This window comes from Cloeon dipterum, chromosome X (assembly GCF_949628265.1).
Source record: "Cloeon dipterum chromosome X, ieCloDipt1.1, whole genome shotgun sequence".
Classification (NCBI taxonomy): domain Eukaryota; kingdom Metazoa; phylum Arthropoda; class Insecta; order Ephemeroptera; family Baetidae; genus Cloeon; species Cloeon dipterum.
Window position 1 is genome coordinate 20,544,329 of NC_088790.1, and position 14,094 is coordinate 20,558,422.

Consider the following 14,094-nt stretch of genomic DNA (forward strand, 5'->3'; position numbering starts at 1 on the left):
GTTTTCAACCTCTGTAAAATAAAGTTAACTGTTGATCGCAATCATTTTTTATAAGAAACCAGAACAAAATATTTAATTCAATAATTTATTTTGCAGAAACTCCTGGCACTCCTAATAATTTTTAATGTCTTTATAGACACGGCTAATGGAATTCAAAAGTTCACTTCAGGCTACAGAAGATAAGCAGGAAACTTGTCTTGCTCTTTGGTAAAATCCAACTCGATTTGGGATGTATACCAAAAAGCAAGATTCCCATAAGAATTGATTAAAATTGCCATTCAGGCAGGAGTTTCCTCCATAGGAAATGAGCGAGTAAAAAAGTTCCAAAGAACGCTCAAAAATGCATAAAGACGTTAGAAAAATGAGCCGCTGTTATGTTCTGCTAGCTGTCAAACGAGTTGGAACTTTTCCATTTCCACCTGAGTTTACAGTCCATAAAGTTGGATGAAAATGCCTTTTTCCAGCAGAGGACCAACGTTATACATAAAGAAAAGAGAAAGCACCGAAGAGCGGATTAATAAAACATCAGACAAAGCAACTTTTTTCCGAAAGGCAAAAACGCCCGAAGCCCATCAAACTTTGCAATTTCGCAGCTCTCTCGCCTGCCGGCGCGGATTTGATGAAAAATTCCGTTTGACACGCGGCGTGCGCGTTGAATTTTTCATCGGCTGGGGTGGGTGGGCGCGCGCACACACACACACACACACACACGCACAAGGGTTCATTAAAAACTTGGTTCCCCTGCGCGCTCGCCGGCCGTGGAATTACACACAAATTTGGTGCGCGCGCTCACTCTTAAATTATCGTCAATTATTTAATTCGACCTAATGGAAAGTAATTCGACGGCAGCGTTTGTTTCTAATTTGGCTGGAAACTCGGCAGTTCCCCCTTTGGCTCCTCTGAAAGGGAATATTTGATAAAATTGAGTGCCTGCCTGCCTGAGTGAGATGAATGCGCCGCATCAAAATGCCAAATTTCTCCCGTCGCCAGCTCGGGCATAATGGGTCTCGATTGAGCTCGACGAAAAGGGGCGAAATAAAATACATATGTCTAGAAATAAAACAGAGCGTACAGAAAAAAACGCATTTCTGGTGCGTAGAAAGTGAAAGAAAAAACTGAAAGGGGAGGAGAATGCACGCGTTTGTGTTTTATAAGCACGCTCAGCGTGTATGTATTTACCAGAGGCATGTATTCGCAGAGCACATAAATATCAGCGCTGATGTTTGTGGACGTGAAAAAAGAGTCGAGGCGCGGAGCACAAGGTCAACCAGTACTACCCTACTACGATATACTAGAGAATGGGATACATATAATGGATCTGCATCTCGCATCAGCGTCGCATGAAATATGTATGTGTGTGCACGACTTTATACATATACATATAACAGATAGGCTTCCTTTTTCATGGATACGACCGACGCTTCTGCGAATCTGGATGTAGGCATGTAACTGCTTTGTTTCGATTGCAATAAATAATTGATGCAGCCGCAACAGTGTGCTACATACAAGAAGCTTGCCAAGTTAAATGGCAAAGTTCCGCCTTTGATTTCCCCCTGCTAGTTCGGTTTGCTGCCTTCATGAATATTGCACACGACTCGATTAATTCTCTTGTTCGCTAATGAACAAAAGTAAGTGAACAAAGAAGAACTTTAAATGCAACCCATTTGGCTTTTACTGCTTAAGTCGTCAATATTAAAAGCTGCATTAGGTAATGGCTGCGATTAAAGTTAACTTTTACACGTGCAGCTAGTTTGGAACAAAAAATCCATCCATTAACGTCTTAAGTTAAATATGTATTGAATACTGCCACAAAGAGCACAATCAACCAGGTTTTTTGGTTCTAGCTAAAACCATCGACGTTTAGGTTCTCAAAAAATTGGATGAGTTATTGAGGAATAATCCTGGCAATCCTGTTACCATTCATTTCAATTAGTTTATGTGTACAACTTGGATCTGTCAGTGTTAATTTATGACAAAATATATCCGAAAAGTTTGTGTCCTTTTCAAATGGTCTCCACTAGACATAAATTTTAAGTGAGATATATTTTGACAAAAGAAGAAATCGACGAGGAAAGTACACACGCTGCAGGTTTCTTGGTCCTTAGGAGCATACAATTCAATTCTATCCGCGAAAAATGCGTCGTTATGAATCTTGAGGTATCTGGAAGCTATACACAGAGAGCAAACACTCAAAATTCAAAGGCAGAAGAACGAGGAAAAGTGTGTAATAATTAATAGCCTCTTTTTTCCTCCTGTGATGATAAGACCGATGTTGTGTTTAATATTTTTACGACGTGTGCGAGTGTTTTTTCACGTAGGTACTGTTTGTCGTTGCAACTGTCGTAAATGGCCATTAAAGAGTGGTGCAATAAAATTCCCATACAACAATCAGAGTCATTTTCATGCTTTAACGGGCACAAAAAAGAATGCGGCGCCCATTAAAGGGAGAACCACGAAAGAATCATTTTTGTGAGTGAGCACGAAACCACTAAAATGACGTTTTACTATCTTCGTATATAATAAATCCATTAAATCCAGACTGCTTTAATTAAGCGATAAATGGGTAAACATTAATCTTGGCCACATGTGGGAACAGCTGCGCTCGCGGAAAAAAAACCTCAACAGGGTCCATTAAGGATAGAGACATTTGCATTGTGCATGCGCGAATATCCTTGTGAAAAGCGTAAAAATCGGAGTAATTGCGTTCAAGCTTTCCCAGGAGCGGCAGCATGCACTCGGGTGCATTTGAATCGGTTCCCGAGGGGAGGAGGTCCAAATTGTTCTCAGGTGTTGCATCTTTGTCGTCGACGACGACGCAAACCAGTTTCACTGAATGGCCCTTTAAACTGTCGCGGATAAAGGAGCACCATTCAGCCCTTTTCACTCTTGACGGATTAGATAAAATGTGTTCTACTGGTTTCAATTTTGTGCGCCGAAAGCGGCACGCCGATGAATGCCAGCGAGCGTTACAGTCAATGCTGAGTGAATCGAAGTTTTCAGGCCGAAGGCGCCGTGATAAATCGACGTGTCCGTCGCCGGTCAAAAGGGGAAGTAATTTCCCGACTTGGAGAGTTAGTTACTTTTGATAGCGGCTCGATTGTTCTGCACGGTGAAAGCCGCCGCACACTCGCTTACTCGCTTACTTGGTCGCTGCGCGCGCGGAAAATTGATTTCAGCTCGCCAGTTGGAGGCTTAATTATAGGGGTCAGAATAAATTGAAAAGGCCTTTCACAAAAATCATTCGATTTCGTGTATGCCGCTAAGCCTTTTTTTAATCAGAAAAACGGTGTCTCGTGTCGTAAAGAAATGGTTTTATAAACAGGTTGCGAGCTGTCAGTGTTACTCGACTCGTTTGGCTTGTTTGCTCATAGTGCTGATAGGCACTAAAAATAGTGTAGAGGATTTCCCATTTGAAAGCAGTAGTTTAAAAACATTTTAACATACAAATAATGGAAAAGTACTGCTTTTCACAGACACATTGATTTATTACAAAATAAAAATACAACATCGCGCGAGCTATCAATAAGCAGCAGCTGTAAGAAGTTGTACTAAAAACATTGCACCTCGAGATTTATCAATGAAAAAATTGTCTGACTTATGAATATGAATCATAATTCATAATGCATGTTGTATAATATACCTCTCCGATATTTGAATTAAATTACAAAATCTACGAGAAAAATCATGGATAGTCTGAAGATAATATCAATCCGATTTTTAAAAATTGTGTGCAGAAAATAACTATAGATTTTTTAGCATTCAGATATCAAGCAGGTTTAACATGTGAGCTTATCTCATTTTTTCAATCAAATTTGTGATTTTAATGCAAGACGGTAAAAACTATGAAAAATGTGAAAACTGCAACATCTCCATTGGAAGATATTTAATTCCTTTAAAGCTGCCACTTATATTCTCCTGTGTAACTCAAAATCCTAATAAACGCTGCTCAAAACACATCTACCGAACCCAAAAATAATTTTTCCTCTGTATTTAAAGCAAGAGAAGAACTAACCCTTCCTTCTAGACGCTTCTACAGAAGAATCAATTGCAATGGCGTGGCGCGCCTGAAAGTCTGACTGAACATAATTAAATTTGCTCTCGCCACAAGTCAGAGGATCCTCTTTTGGTTGCGCCGCCTTGCGCCTCTACACTACTTCTACTTAATGCCCGTCCAATTAACTTGGTAATTGGCCCGCTGATTAATTTATCGTCAAGACCCCTCTTGGGAGACAGGGAGAACGAGAATAGAGAGGAGGGCAAGGCGATTAGAGAAAAGAACAACGCGTTTGATTTTCGATTGGAAAGAGGCAGGCTGCCGATGACAAGAGCCACTTCTTCACTCGGCGGGGATGTTTGCTTGCCTTTTGAAAATAAAAACGGCCGTGCACGCGACAGCCACAGGGAGAGAAACAAAGACGGAAATAAAATTTTCCCTGCGTTGTCAGCGTTGCCCCGATGCTGCCGATTTCGTTGTGTGAAGCAAACGTTCTCATTTTGAAACGGCATATATGATTCATGTGGCAGTAAAGTTTCGTCTTCTGTACTCTTATGAAATCATGCTTGTTCTGGTAAATAAATAATGAAGTGGTGATGACTGACCTTCCGTCTAGACTTTTTAGCCTTGTGCCAAGAGTTATTGGCTTTAAATTTTTGCTACTCAAACATGCAGCACAGATTTATCTATTTTTCCATTTCAAATTTCGGTCCTTGCTTTCCATGCCGAACGTAGAAAGCTGGTAGCCAAGGTTACTTGAATATATTTTATGTTTGGTGCTACAATTATTAATTCAGATATCAGGTACCCCTTCTGACTCGATAGGACAATTATATGTTTCTGAATTTCATGCTGTCGAGCGAGAGATGCAATAAGAGAAAAGAAAAATTGAATATTCATTTTTATTTTTTATACCATTTAATGCGGCAGAAAAAGTTTGCGGAGCAAAATTGAGACAAAATATATTTTATTTATTCAATCCTTGAGACGGGCCCAAACTGAGCAACTGGGGAGACTTAATAAAATCGATTTAAATTTAAAAAATGATTGCTTATTCAGCCGAGAAATTAAAATACGTTTCAGTGCTGCATCATGGTCATTATCTTTGTGAGTAGCTAAGCAACGAGGAGGTTTGTAAACTTTCTTGGTTTTGCATACAATTACAAGTTAATCTTTATTGCTCTTTAGAAGAAAAGTGTTACAAATCCCACATCTGCAATCACGCATTCTACAACAATAGAAATTTCTCGATCAGTGATAACTCTGCACGAGGTGAGGCAACAATGATCGCACGTCGCTATTGGCCGCGCAAGCAATGTTCAGAATTTACCAACATTTCATATTTTTACCATACCAGGTGGTGGTATTTGCCAGGGTCAATCCAGGCATTTACCGGATTTTAGTTTTAATTTATGTCTTAAGAGTGCAGAAGTCTTCATTATTTTTAAACAATTTTTTTTTATAATTATTTTGATATCATTACTTGATAATATTTTGCAAGACTTAAAATAATGGATTGTTTACGTAATTATTAATAAAACACGTATTTCGTATTTTCCATATTGCATTAAACTCAAAATTTCACTTTCTACTGGGTTTTACCGTTAAATACCATGCTGGTAAATACTTGCGAACACTGCGCGCAAGGCACAAGTTTCACGCTTTAGTCGCACGGGCAACATTTGCGCTCGTCACCGGCAGGAGTGTACTCACTCGCTCGACCAACAGCACGTATGCTCACGATTGAAAGCACTTAGCGAGAGGCTTAGGACAGCGTGCACGCAATTTATTAACGACTCGTTAATCGCGAAAAGCAGATGTTCCTTTATCAGTTCACTTTAATTTCAACACCCTTGCAGTTACGAGCACACGTCTTTTGCGAGACGCAGTAGTTAATTCAATGATTTGTCTCCCAACATGCTGGTTTGCACCTTGTGAATTGGATTAGAAAGAACTATGGACGTAGTTTTACATTACACAACCCTATTTTTATCGATTATTTTGTATAAAGCTTAAAATATATTTGTTTATTCTCGCTTAGCAATATACATCACAGAATACGAAATTGTCAGGGGAAAAGAAAATGAAAAAGGGCACACGATCTGGCAAACATCGTGTTTACATAAACTTCAGTCGGATATTAAAGCCGAAATGAGCCCATAACACTTACAATCAAGTCAAAATTATTCCTCGGGAAAATAATATTTTTAAGTGGGTAGTCAAATTGTGGAATCATAATTTAAAATTTATTTAATACAGAATTATGCAGGAAAAACGAAGTGTTTCGGTTGATTAATTTTCAAAGAAAAACATCCTTGTTTAACTGGTAAAATTCAAATCGAAACCGATTCAGGTTTTACGCTCTCTTATCAAGAGCACTTCCGGAATTCCCATTTAATTTTTAAAGCAACTAGAATTTTCGAAAGTAAACTCGCATTTTTATCTGGTTTCTCAGAGTTCCTTCCGCTCTGGTTGAGTTAGATTATTTCTTGACGCGAAGGATGCACCGGTTGCCTACTTTCAGAACTTCTTTCCGCATAAAGCGTGTCGGCACCAGTCAAAAACGCATTATTGAGGTATATTTGACGTTTAAGCCAGGCATTATTATGTAATTTATCTTCCTCCCTCACCGGGACCAAACAAATTATTTTAGGTACACAAATCTAATTTTAAGCAAGCGCTCCCTACTGAATTATTTGTTTGGTGAATTGAGTAATAATTATGCAAATCCAGCCGATTAGCCAAAGTTTCCTCCAAAACCGTTTGTGCCACCAAATTAGCTTTAACAACTGTCATTAAATGCAAATGCCAAACAAATTGCTGTCTGACGCATCTAGCAAACAACAATAAAAACCGCGCATAATATTGCGTCTGTTATGGTGCATATGTGTGATCAAACTTTTTTTCCCTGCGAACATCTGTTGAGAGCTGATCATTTTTCTCACTTGGCCGCGCTTGATCGCAAGAAATGAGAGAATGTGATCCAATTCTAGTTTTGACTGCGTAGTTGCAGCTCACAGAGGATGTCAGCCAGTCAGTTGGCATGGTACAAAAAAAGCCTTTATCGCACGCAACCGCTGACCCCGAACTGATAAACCCTCGAAAGACTTTAAGCGGTTTCATATCGCTAGACTTAATGAACAATCTTTTTTCTACCATTTTTCTCACTATTTTGCTATAAATGTTGAGCAGCAAAGAAGAAAGCATGCAAAAAGTCAAGGAGAGCAGCTCACCTTTTGACTCATGGATGTCTTCACATCTTGAGTATAAGGATTCCATAGATGAACACTGAAATTTTCCATAAATCACGCCTTCGTCTGAAAAAATGACGATTTTGACAGTTAGTTCCTTAAAGACCATATATAAATAATTTTAATTTCTCCTGGATTTATAAAATATTTCACGTGGGTGTTTTGATTTTTCAGTTAATACTTGAAACAAATATAAACAAAATTTTTATTACGTATTTAGAAATTATATAAGAAGTGGTTTATTAATTATTTAAATGTCATTTTAATAAAAAATTATTGTATTTACCTGAGTAAAAATTAAATATATTTTTCATTGCATGAGAAGGTTATTGTTTCCATAAATTTTGAAATATTTACTTTGCAGGGTTAATAAAAGCGAGAAAGCAAATAAAATTTTGTTTTTTTATTTTATTTGCATGTAAAGTAAATAATTTATCATAAGCGCAACAACGAAACATCAAGGACATAGATATATAATGCATACAAATTATGTATACTCAGCGATAATTTAACATTAAAATGGAGCTCAAAAGTATTTGATTTAAATTGGTTCTCTCCTTTCGGCACTCTATATTTTGGGATACACAAATTTCAGTGTTAATTGGGTAACTTACCTTTACAACGCTCACTAGATAAGGCTTCATATTCATAGGTCGAGCTCTGAGATACTGATTCGGAAAGCGAAAATGGGCTGACTGAACTCGACAACTTTCTGGGTAAGGCAACTGTGGGTCAAAATTTCAGAGTTAATAGCCAAGAGCAAAATTAATCTGTACTTTTAGTTTACAGACCGGTCCCATGAGTAATTTGTTTATAACTGTCAGGAAATACACCATGACATATATTACATTTGATTTTCTTTGTTTGACATCCAAAATTATCATAAGCAGTATAACTACATACAACAACACAATTTATATATAAAAACACTTTTATTTTACTATAATGCCTTTAAACTCAGAGCTTCAAAAAGGAAGTTAAAATTATTGCACTTTAGTCCATCATTTGGCAGTACCTGGTGGTGTTAACGTTGGGGTTTGCGGGGTCCATGATCTCTCCACTATCTCCTTCGTAAAATTGTCTAGAACAACAGGAATGCAAAAGTTAAAAACTATTTCATGATTTTACATGTTTATGAATTTTTGATTGACTTTTAACTTTGCTCTTTAAAAAGGTCCAAATAAAGAGGCAAGACCTGATTCCGAAATATTATTGTAAGGGTCTCACAAGGAAAGTATCCTTTGCAGTTGGTTCTGCGGTTTTTGCCGAAGAGCCAGCCGGACGGTGCTGAGTGGTCAGGGTCCTCCTCGAGCACGTCGTCCACCTCGAGGGCCACCTCCGTGGAGGCGATCGGGTGGTAAGCCCGGATGACCTGGTGCAGCCGTCCAGAGGGCCTCCGCCCCTCCATCACTCCTGCGAAAACAAACAGCCATGAGAGCGTGTGCGAGTAACCTTGGGCCTAATCAGACGCGTTATTTCGACACCGAACAGCCGCGTTTTCACTTCTTCGCACGCCGTTCGTACCGATTCTCGCCAATCACGCGGCGCCTTTCAATCGGCGAGCGGTGCCAGAACGAAACTCGATACGCCGACTTATCATCACATGTCGCGACGAGCCACTCGAAAACAAGTGTTCAAAACAAGAGAAATTGCTACAATCCACGTCCGGGTCACGCCTCCTTTCTGCGGTTTTCCTTCGGGAGTGGCGGGTCCCCGCAGCCGACCGGGACCCGTCGGTTCCCTGCCGGGGCCCGAGTCGGGCCCGGCCGAATCGGCCGTCGGGCCGAACGCAGCCTTTTCGGCGCCAAAAACCGACCCCCGCGCCCTGCTGGTCGGGGAGCACGCCGGGGGCGGCGCTCGATGGTGACACTCACCGACTGAGCCTTCGTTGCCGGTTTTCGGAGGCGGCTCCGCATGGCACTGCGGCCGAATCTGCGTTTTGGCCGGCGAATCGCCGAAATTTCGGTAGCACGCAGTGTGTTTGGTGGCGAGCTTCTACAAGTTGCCGCCAGGGGGACGAGACGGCATGAGCCGATCTCCAGTGGTGCCTCTGCGCGGACAAACAGGTGAACGAGGGTTTTGGCGGCATGAGATTGCTCTATGGGTATATTCGCGAATGCTGGAGCTAGCTCATTATTTGCAATGGCTGAACGCTGAACAAAGCCTTCATCAGATTACAAAAGAATTCACAGCAGTCGCACGAAAACTCCAAAAACTAGCTGACTAAAATTATTAACGAGAGAATCAGACTGATTTTAGCTCTCTCTGGTTTTAATTTTAATGTTATTTTTTAATTTTTTAATTACTATTTTTTAATTGTTAATTTTAATATTGTGTAGTTTCAGTTTAAGCTTGAAAAACTCATTAAAAGCAGTTTCATCTGGACCAGATCAGGACCTCACATTGTCCGTTTTCTATATAATATAAATTAATATATTTATATTTTACTAAAAATTCATAGAAGATAGAGAAATACAGTTTTAATATCAATGAGCAAAATCTGCGTATGAAAAAAATTTAAGACGATCGACAATTTTTCTTGTGCGTCTGCAATTCCTTTCTAACACCATAGGCGCACAAATCTCACAATTTACATACTTTCATGCTACACGTGTGAACTTGTTTTGATCCATCATTTCGGTATTTTGAGAACAAAAACCATCTGCAACCCTATACCACTATAATATTAATGTATTATTTTCCATGAATCAAAATAATATCGTCAAAGAATGTCATCAATTAAAATATGAAACTCACGAAATGGACGTCTAATTACAATTTTCTTAGTGTCTGATAAAGTGGTAATTTTTGTTTATTTTGTCCCGTTTGAAATCGGAAACATATGTTATGGTTATATGCCTAGTTATTCAGCAGTTTTTAGACCATGGAAATTCCTGCTGTGACTTTTTTCTTCGAAAAAAATATAAATTCGCCAGTGAAACAGAAACTTATGTTAATTCTTTAGAAGCTATAACCATGAAAAATATAGACAAACTCCCCTAAAATGTGAATTTAACAGCAAACATAAAGGGTATAAAAACAATCGTTCAAATTGGCTCCAAGCCTATCAATTTATGGTCGATTTAAGGAAAAGGATTAAATATTCTAAACCCTGGCAAAAGTTGAATTCTGGTGTTAAATTCAAGATCTATCTCATTTTATTATCAAAGGGATAAATAGTAGGAAAGAAATTAATTACTTGTTTGGATTCTTCTGTTGGAGATTTGAAATAAAAAAGGTAGCTTCACTAAAATTCTTTCCCCGGACTATTTTTCCTTCAAAGTAACGCGCGAGTGTTAAGTAAAGAGACGCATCTGTTGAGAACAGTTTGAACAGATTTCTCTTAAAAAAACCTCTTAACAAAAACTCTTTTCCTTTCTTTGCAAGTCAGAGGCAGATTTCTCGGAAATTGGCTTCTTATTGCAGTGATGTAGTGGGGGTGAGCAGCACCTTGTGTAGCCCTCTCGCTGGTTGATGGCCTTTTTCGCACCCCGCATCTGACACTTTCCTCCCTTATGTGTGCATCGCCCACACACACACGCCCTCGACTCGCTCGCTTCTCTCTCGTCGGCTGTCACTTCCAGTTGCAACGCAGTCTCGTTGTTCGCTTTAATCTGCCAACAGCATGCAACAATTGAGTCCCCTCGCCTCCGAGCTCGCCACCCGCCTCCGCCGCCTCCTCGCCAAGTGCGAAAAGGCCGGCGTGCCGCCTGCCTCCGTCGCCTCCCTCACGGCCGCCCGGAAGTTGAGGGCGGCCGCCTTCAGCAGGAGCGGCTGCAAGTGGCCACCTCTGAGAGCCACCTGTGTCGCAGGTGCAATTTTCATCTGCTGTGTCGGGTGGTTTACGGGGCTGCTCCTCACCCCTGCGGTGGTTTCTACTTACCTGTCTTGGTGGGGAGGAAGCATCCAAGATGAGAAGGTAATTTTACTATAAAATCTATATAGGCTGGAAATTGCAAATTTTAAACTAACTTAATATAAATTACCCTCATTAGCCCTTGTTTCTGGGTAAAAACTACTTTGATCCATTCCGAACTTGAGTTGTATTTAAATTATTGAAATATCGTCGTATTGGTCTGTGTTGTTATGAAACACAATTATTAGTATGCAAACAGCGAATGCCCGTCATTCCCAATTACACGTTGCATTAAACGCGAAAGGGACTGGTGCTCCCTTAGCTGCCGACAGAAACTTTCGGACCTAATTGAATTAGCTGCATCTTCAAAGCCGGTGCGCATCTGGCATTATGATTAAGGCACAATCGAATGAGAGAAATTCGATTTTCCGCTCCACCAAGGGCCAACATGGTGCACACATTCAAATTCCCTCCGCCCCCGCCTGGCTTCCGGCGCGACCGCTTCTCCGAACTCTGGGGAGCGAATTTCCTCTTTATTACGCGAACGCACTCAATGTTGCGTTATATATATGGTAAAATATGGGAGGGAAGGTATTCAGAGGGTGGAAAGAATTTACATTCGGAGTTGCTGCTGCTGTGTGTGTGTTTTGCTCTTTCATTTATTTGTTTTCAGTGCTTGCTGGCGAACCCAGATTGGTTGCAAGACTCGACTCGGCCTCCTGAAGACTGTTCTATCTGCGCTGGAGTCGACACGGTGGACCGCGTTTCGCAAATCTCGCCCCAACTCTTCGAGCAAAAGTAAATTATTACATCCCCCAGCCAGCATTTGAATTATGAAAAGGCGCGCACTTGGCGAGATTCTCTTTCTCCGCTTTTTCTCCGGAAAAGAGAGTTCCTGCCTCGCCGTCTCATTTGTTGTCAAAAAGCGAGTATTATTTATTGTTTTCCTTTTCAATTTGTGCTCAAAAAGCGGAAACATGAGAGTGAGCATTTGGGGAAGAGAGCGAGAGAGAGAGAGAGAGCCAGCAAAGTGAAAAATTGTGCTGCTGCGGGCACGAGATAAAAAATTCTATCAGCGTTGTTGCGCATAAGCGCGTTCACGCTTGAATACTTTCCGCTGACTCGCGATTACTAACCTATCAAATGGCATGAAAAACGAGACTCTTATTCAATGCGAGCCAGCCGGGGAGAGTAAAGCTTTCGCGGAAAAATGAGATTTCAACTCTTACACACGCGGGCAAATGGGGAAAACATTGGTGCACGCAAAAACATGATTTACATGCATAGAAGAAATCCAGGGGTGAGTTTTCCTCCCTTCTAGGAACGCTTGGAAGATTGCCGCAGCTTCCCGGAACACATGCGAATTTAGATAAAGCTATAAGCGCACTTGCGCTGATTGCAGAGAGGATCGTTTCAAAGCCGTGGCGAAAGAAATAAATTTTAACTGGCATATTGATGAAAATAAAAAACAGTGAATGATAGTCTACGTCATTTCCTTATGTTTTGAATTATCACCTTTAAGTTACGTCCAAGTTTTATTCAAATGATGCGAAAAAATGGAAAAATATTACATTTATAAGTAATAAGTTAGAAATATGATCGCATTACACAATTTTTGTCAAATTCCAAGATCATGAGATGCTTTTTATAACGCTAATAAATAACCATTTTCTATTTTTCAATTTAAGGGAAAAACTCTATTAACAGGCAAAAAATGTACAAAATTTTCCCCATGAATCTAATAATAAAAGTCTAATGTACGGACTACAAATTTGTTGAAGAACTTTATATAGGCTCTTTTTAAATCCAACCCCTTAAAGCGTTACCAAAAAACTCATTTCCTGCAGAGCGAAAGCGAAGTTATTAAATTTCGTGTTGAAAGGTACGCATACAGTGGCCGACCGGTGGTGATTGAGGACGCTATGCGCAACTGGACGGCGCCAAGCATCTTCAGTCTCGACTTCTTGCGGTCCTTATACAGAGACAGCCCTCAGCCCAACTGCCAGTTCTTCCCGTACAAAACGGAGTTTCGTGGGCTGGCCGATTTCTTCAACATGAGCGAGGAGCGAGCGACCGGAAAGCCGTGGTACGTCGGCTGGTAAGCGATGACTTTTTGCACGACTCTGGCAGTGGCAAATCGATGTTTTTTCCCACTTGTGCAGGAGCAACTGCGATGATAGAGTGTCACGGCAGCTGCGACAGTATTACTCTCGGCCGTATTTTTTGCCGGAAAACTCGGAAAATAAGCAGATGGATTGGATCTTTATCGGCAGCCCCGGATACGGCGCGCACATGCACGTCAGTATGGTTCATAGTTGATTGAAGAAGTTTTCACAGTTTTTCCTCTGACGCCAAAGGTTGAAAAATCGTGAATAAGAAAAGTAGAAACTATTCCTGTTGGTTCAATTTACGATTTATTTAAGTAAAATCCCTTGAAAGAATTAATTCCCTCAACATATTCGCAAAAATAAATCTGTGAGAACTAAAATAAGACGGAACAAAACTTGCAAATCGCTAAACTGATCATTAAAAATGTATTGTTTAGTAAAAATTTAACTTAAAAATCTCTTAGCCAAATTGTTGCGTTTTTTATTTTACGAAGAAAATAATATTTGTACGTAGGTTGACAACGTAGGAAGTGTTTCGTGGCAAGCGCAGCTCAAAGGCCGAAAGCTGTGGGTTTTGCAGCCACCCCCTGAGTGTCTATATCGCTGCTCCATCATGCAGACAACTCTCGAGCCGGGAGACATAAGTAATTTTCCACTCTCTCTCTTTGGATTGAAAAGCATTCGCTGTGATTGAATTGCGTTTCCATTTTCAGTTGTATTGGATACTGATCGGTGGTATCATTCAACGCTGATAGTCTCCGACGATATTTCCATTACCATAGGGGCGGAATTTGATTAAAAAGCACGCACCGCATATACGTTACCTTAGCTGTTCCACGAGAAATAAAACACGTACGAGAATAGAAGCAGTAAATTGGGTTTTCA

General features: G+C 40.3%; 2 protein-coding genes across 5 annotated transcripts in view; one reads left to right on the forward strand and one right to left on the reverse strand.

Annotated features, from left to right (window-relative positions):
- The window catches only part of Pi3K21B (phosphatidylinositol 3-kinase regulatory subunit alpha), a 62,514-nt gene extending 53,861 nt beyond the window's left edge, over positions 1 to 8,653 (reverse strand). Inside the window, exons 1-4 of one of the 2 annotated variants that reach the window (XM_065493710.1) lie at positions 8,473 to 8,653; positions 8,261 to 8,326; positions 7,860 to 7,970; positions 7,228 to 7,311 (exon numbers count right to left, since the gene is read on the reverse strand). In XM_065493710.1, coding sequence (XP_065349782.1) covers positions 7,228 to 7,311; positions 7,860 to 7,970; positions 8,261 to 8,326; positions 8,473 to 8,653 — 442 coding nt within the window. Of the gene's footprint in view, positions 1 to 4,012; positions 4,142 to 7,227; positions 7,312 to 7,859; positions 7,971 to 8,260; positions 8,327 to 8,472 lie in introns of those variants that run through there. The other variant, XM_065493711.1, reaches the window with a different exon arrangement.
- A 506-nt stretch (positions 8,654 to 9,159) lies between these two features.
- Positions 9,160 to 14,083, forward strand: LOC135945823 (uncharacterized). Of its 3 annotated transcripts, none has more exons than XM_065493724.1 (7): positions 9,160 to 9,311; positions 10,870 to 11,164; positions 11,775 to 11,899; positions 12,984 to 13,199; positions 13,264 to 13,399; positions 13,724 to 13,853; positions 13,923 to 14,083. In XM_065493724.1, exons 1-7 carry the CDS (start codon positions 9,160 to 9,162, stop codon positions 14,006 to 14,008), a joined length of 1,140 nt encoding a protein of 379 aa, XP_065349796.1. In that variant the 3' UTR covers positions 14,009 to 14,083. The 3 variants fall into 3 exon arrangements, with proteins under 3 accessions (XP_065349796.1, XP_065349797.1, XP_065349798.1); XM_065493725.1 differs by having other exon boundaries at positions 12,984 to 13,187; XM_065493726.1 differs by having other exon boundaries at positions 9,177 to 9,311; positions 10,672 to 11,164.
- Positions 14,084 to 14,094: the final 11 nt, after the last annotated feature.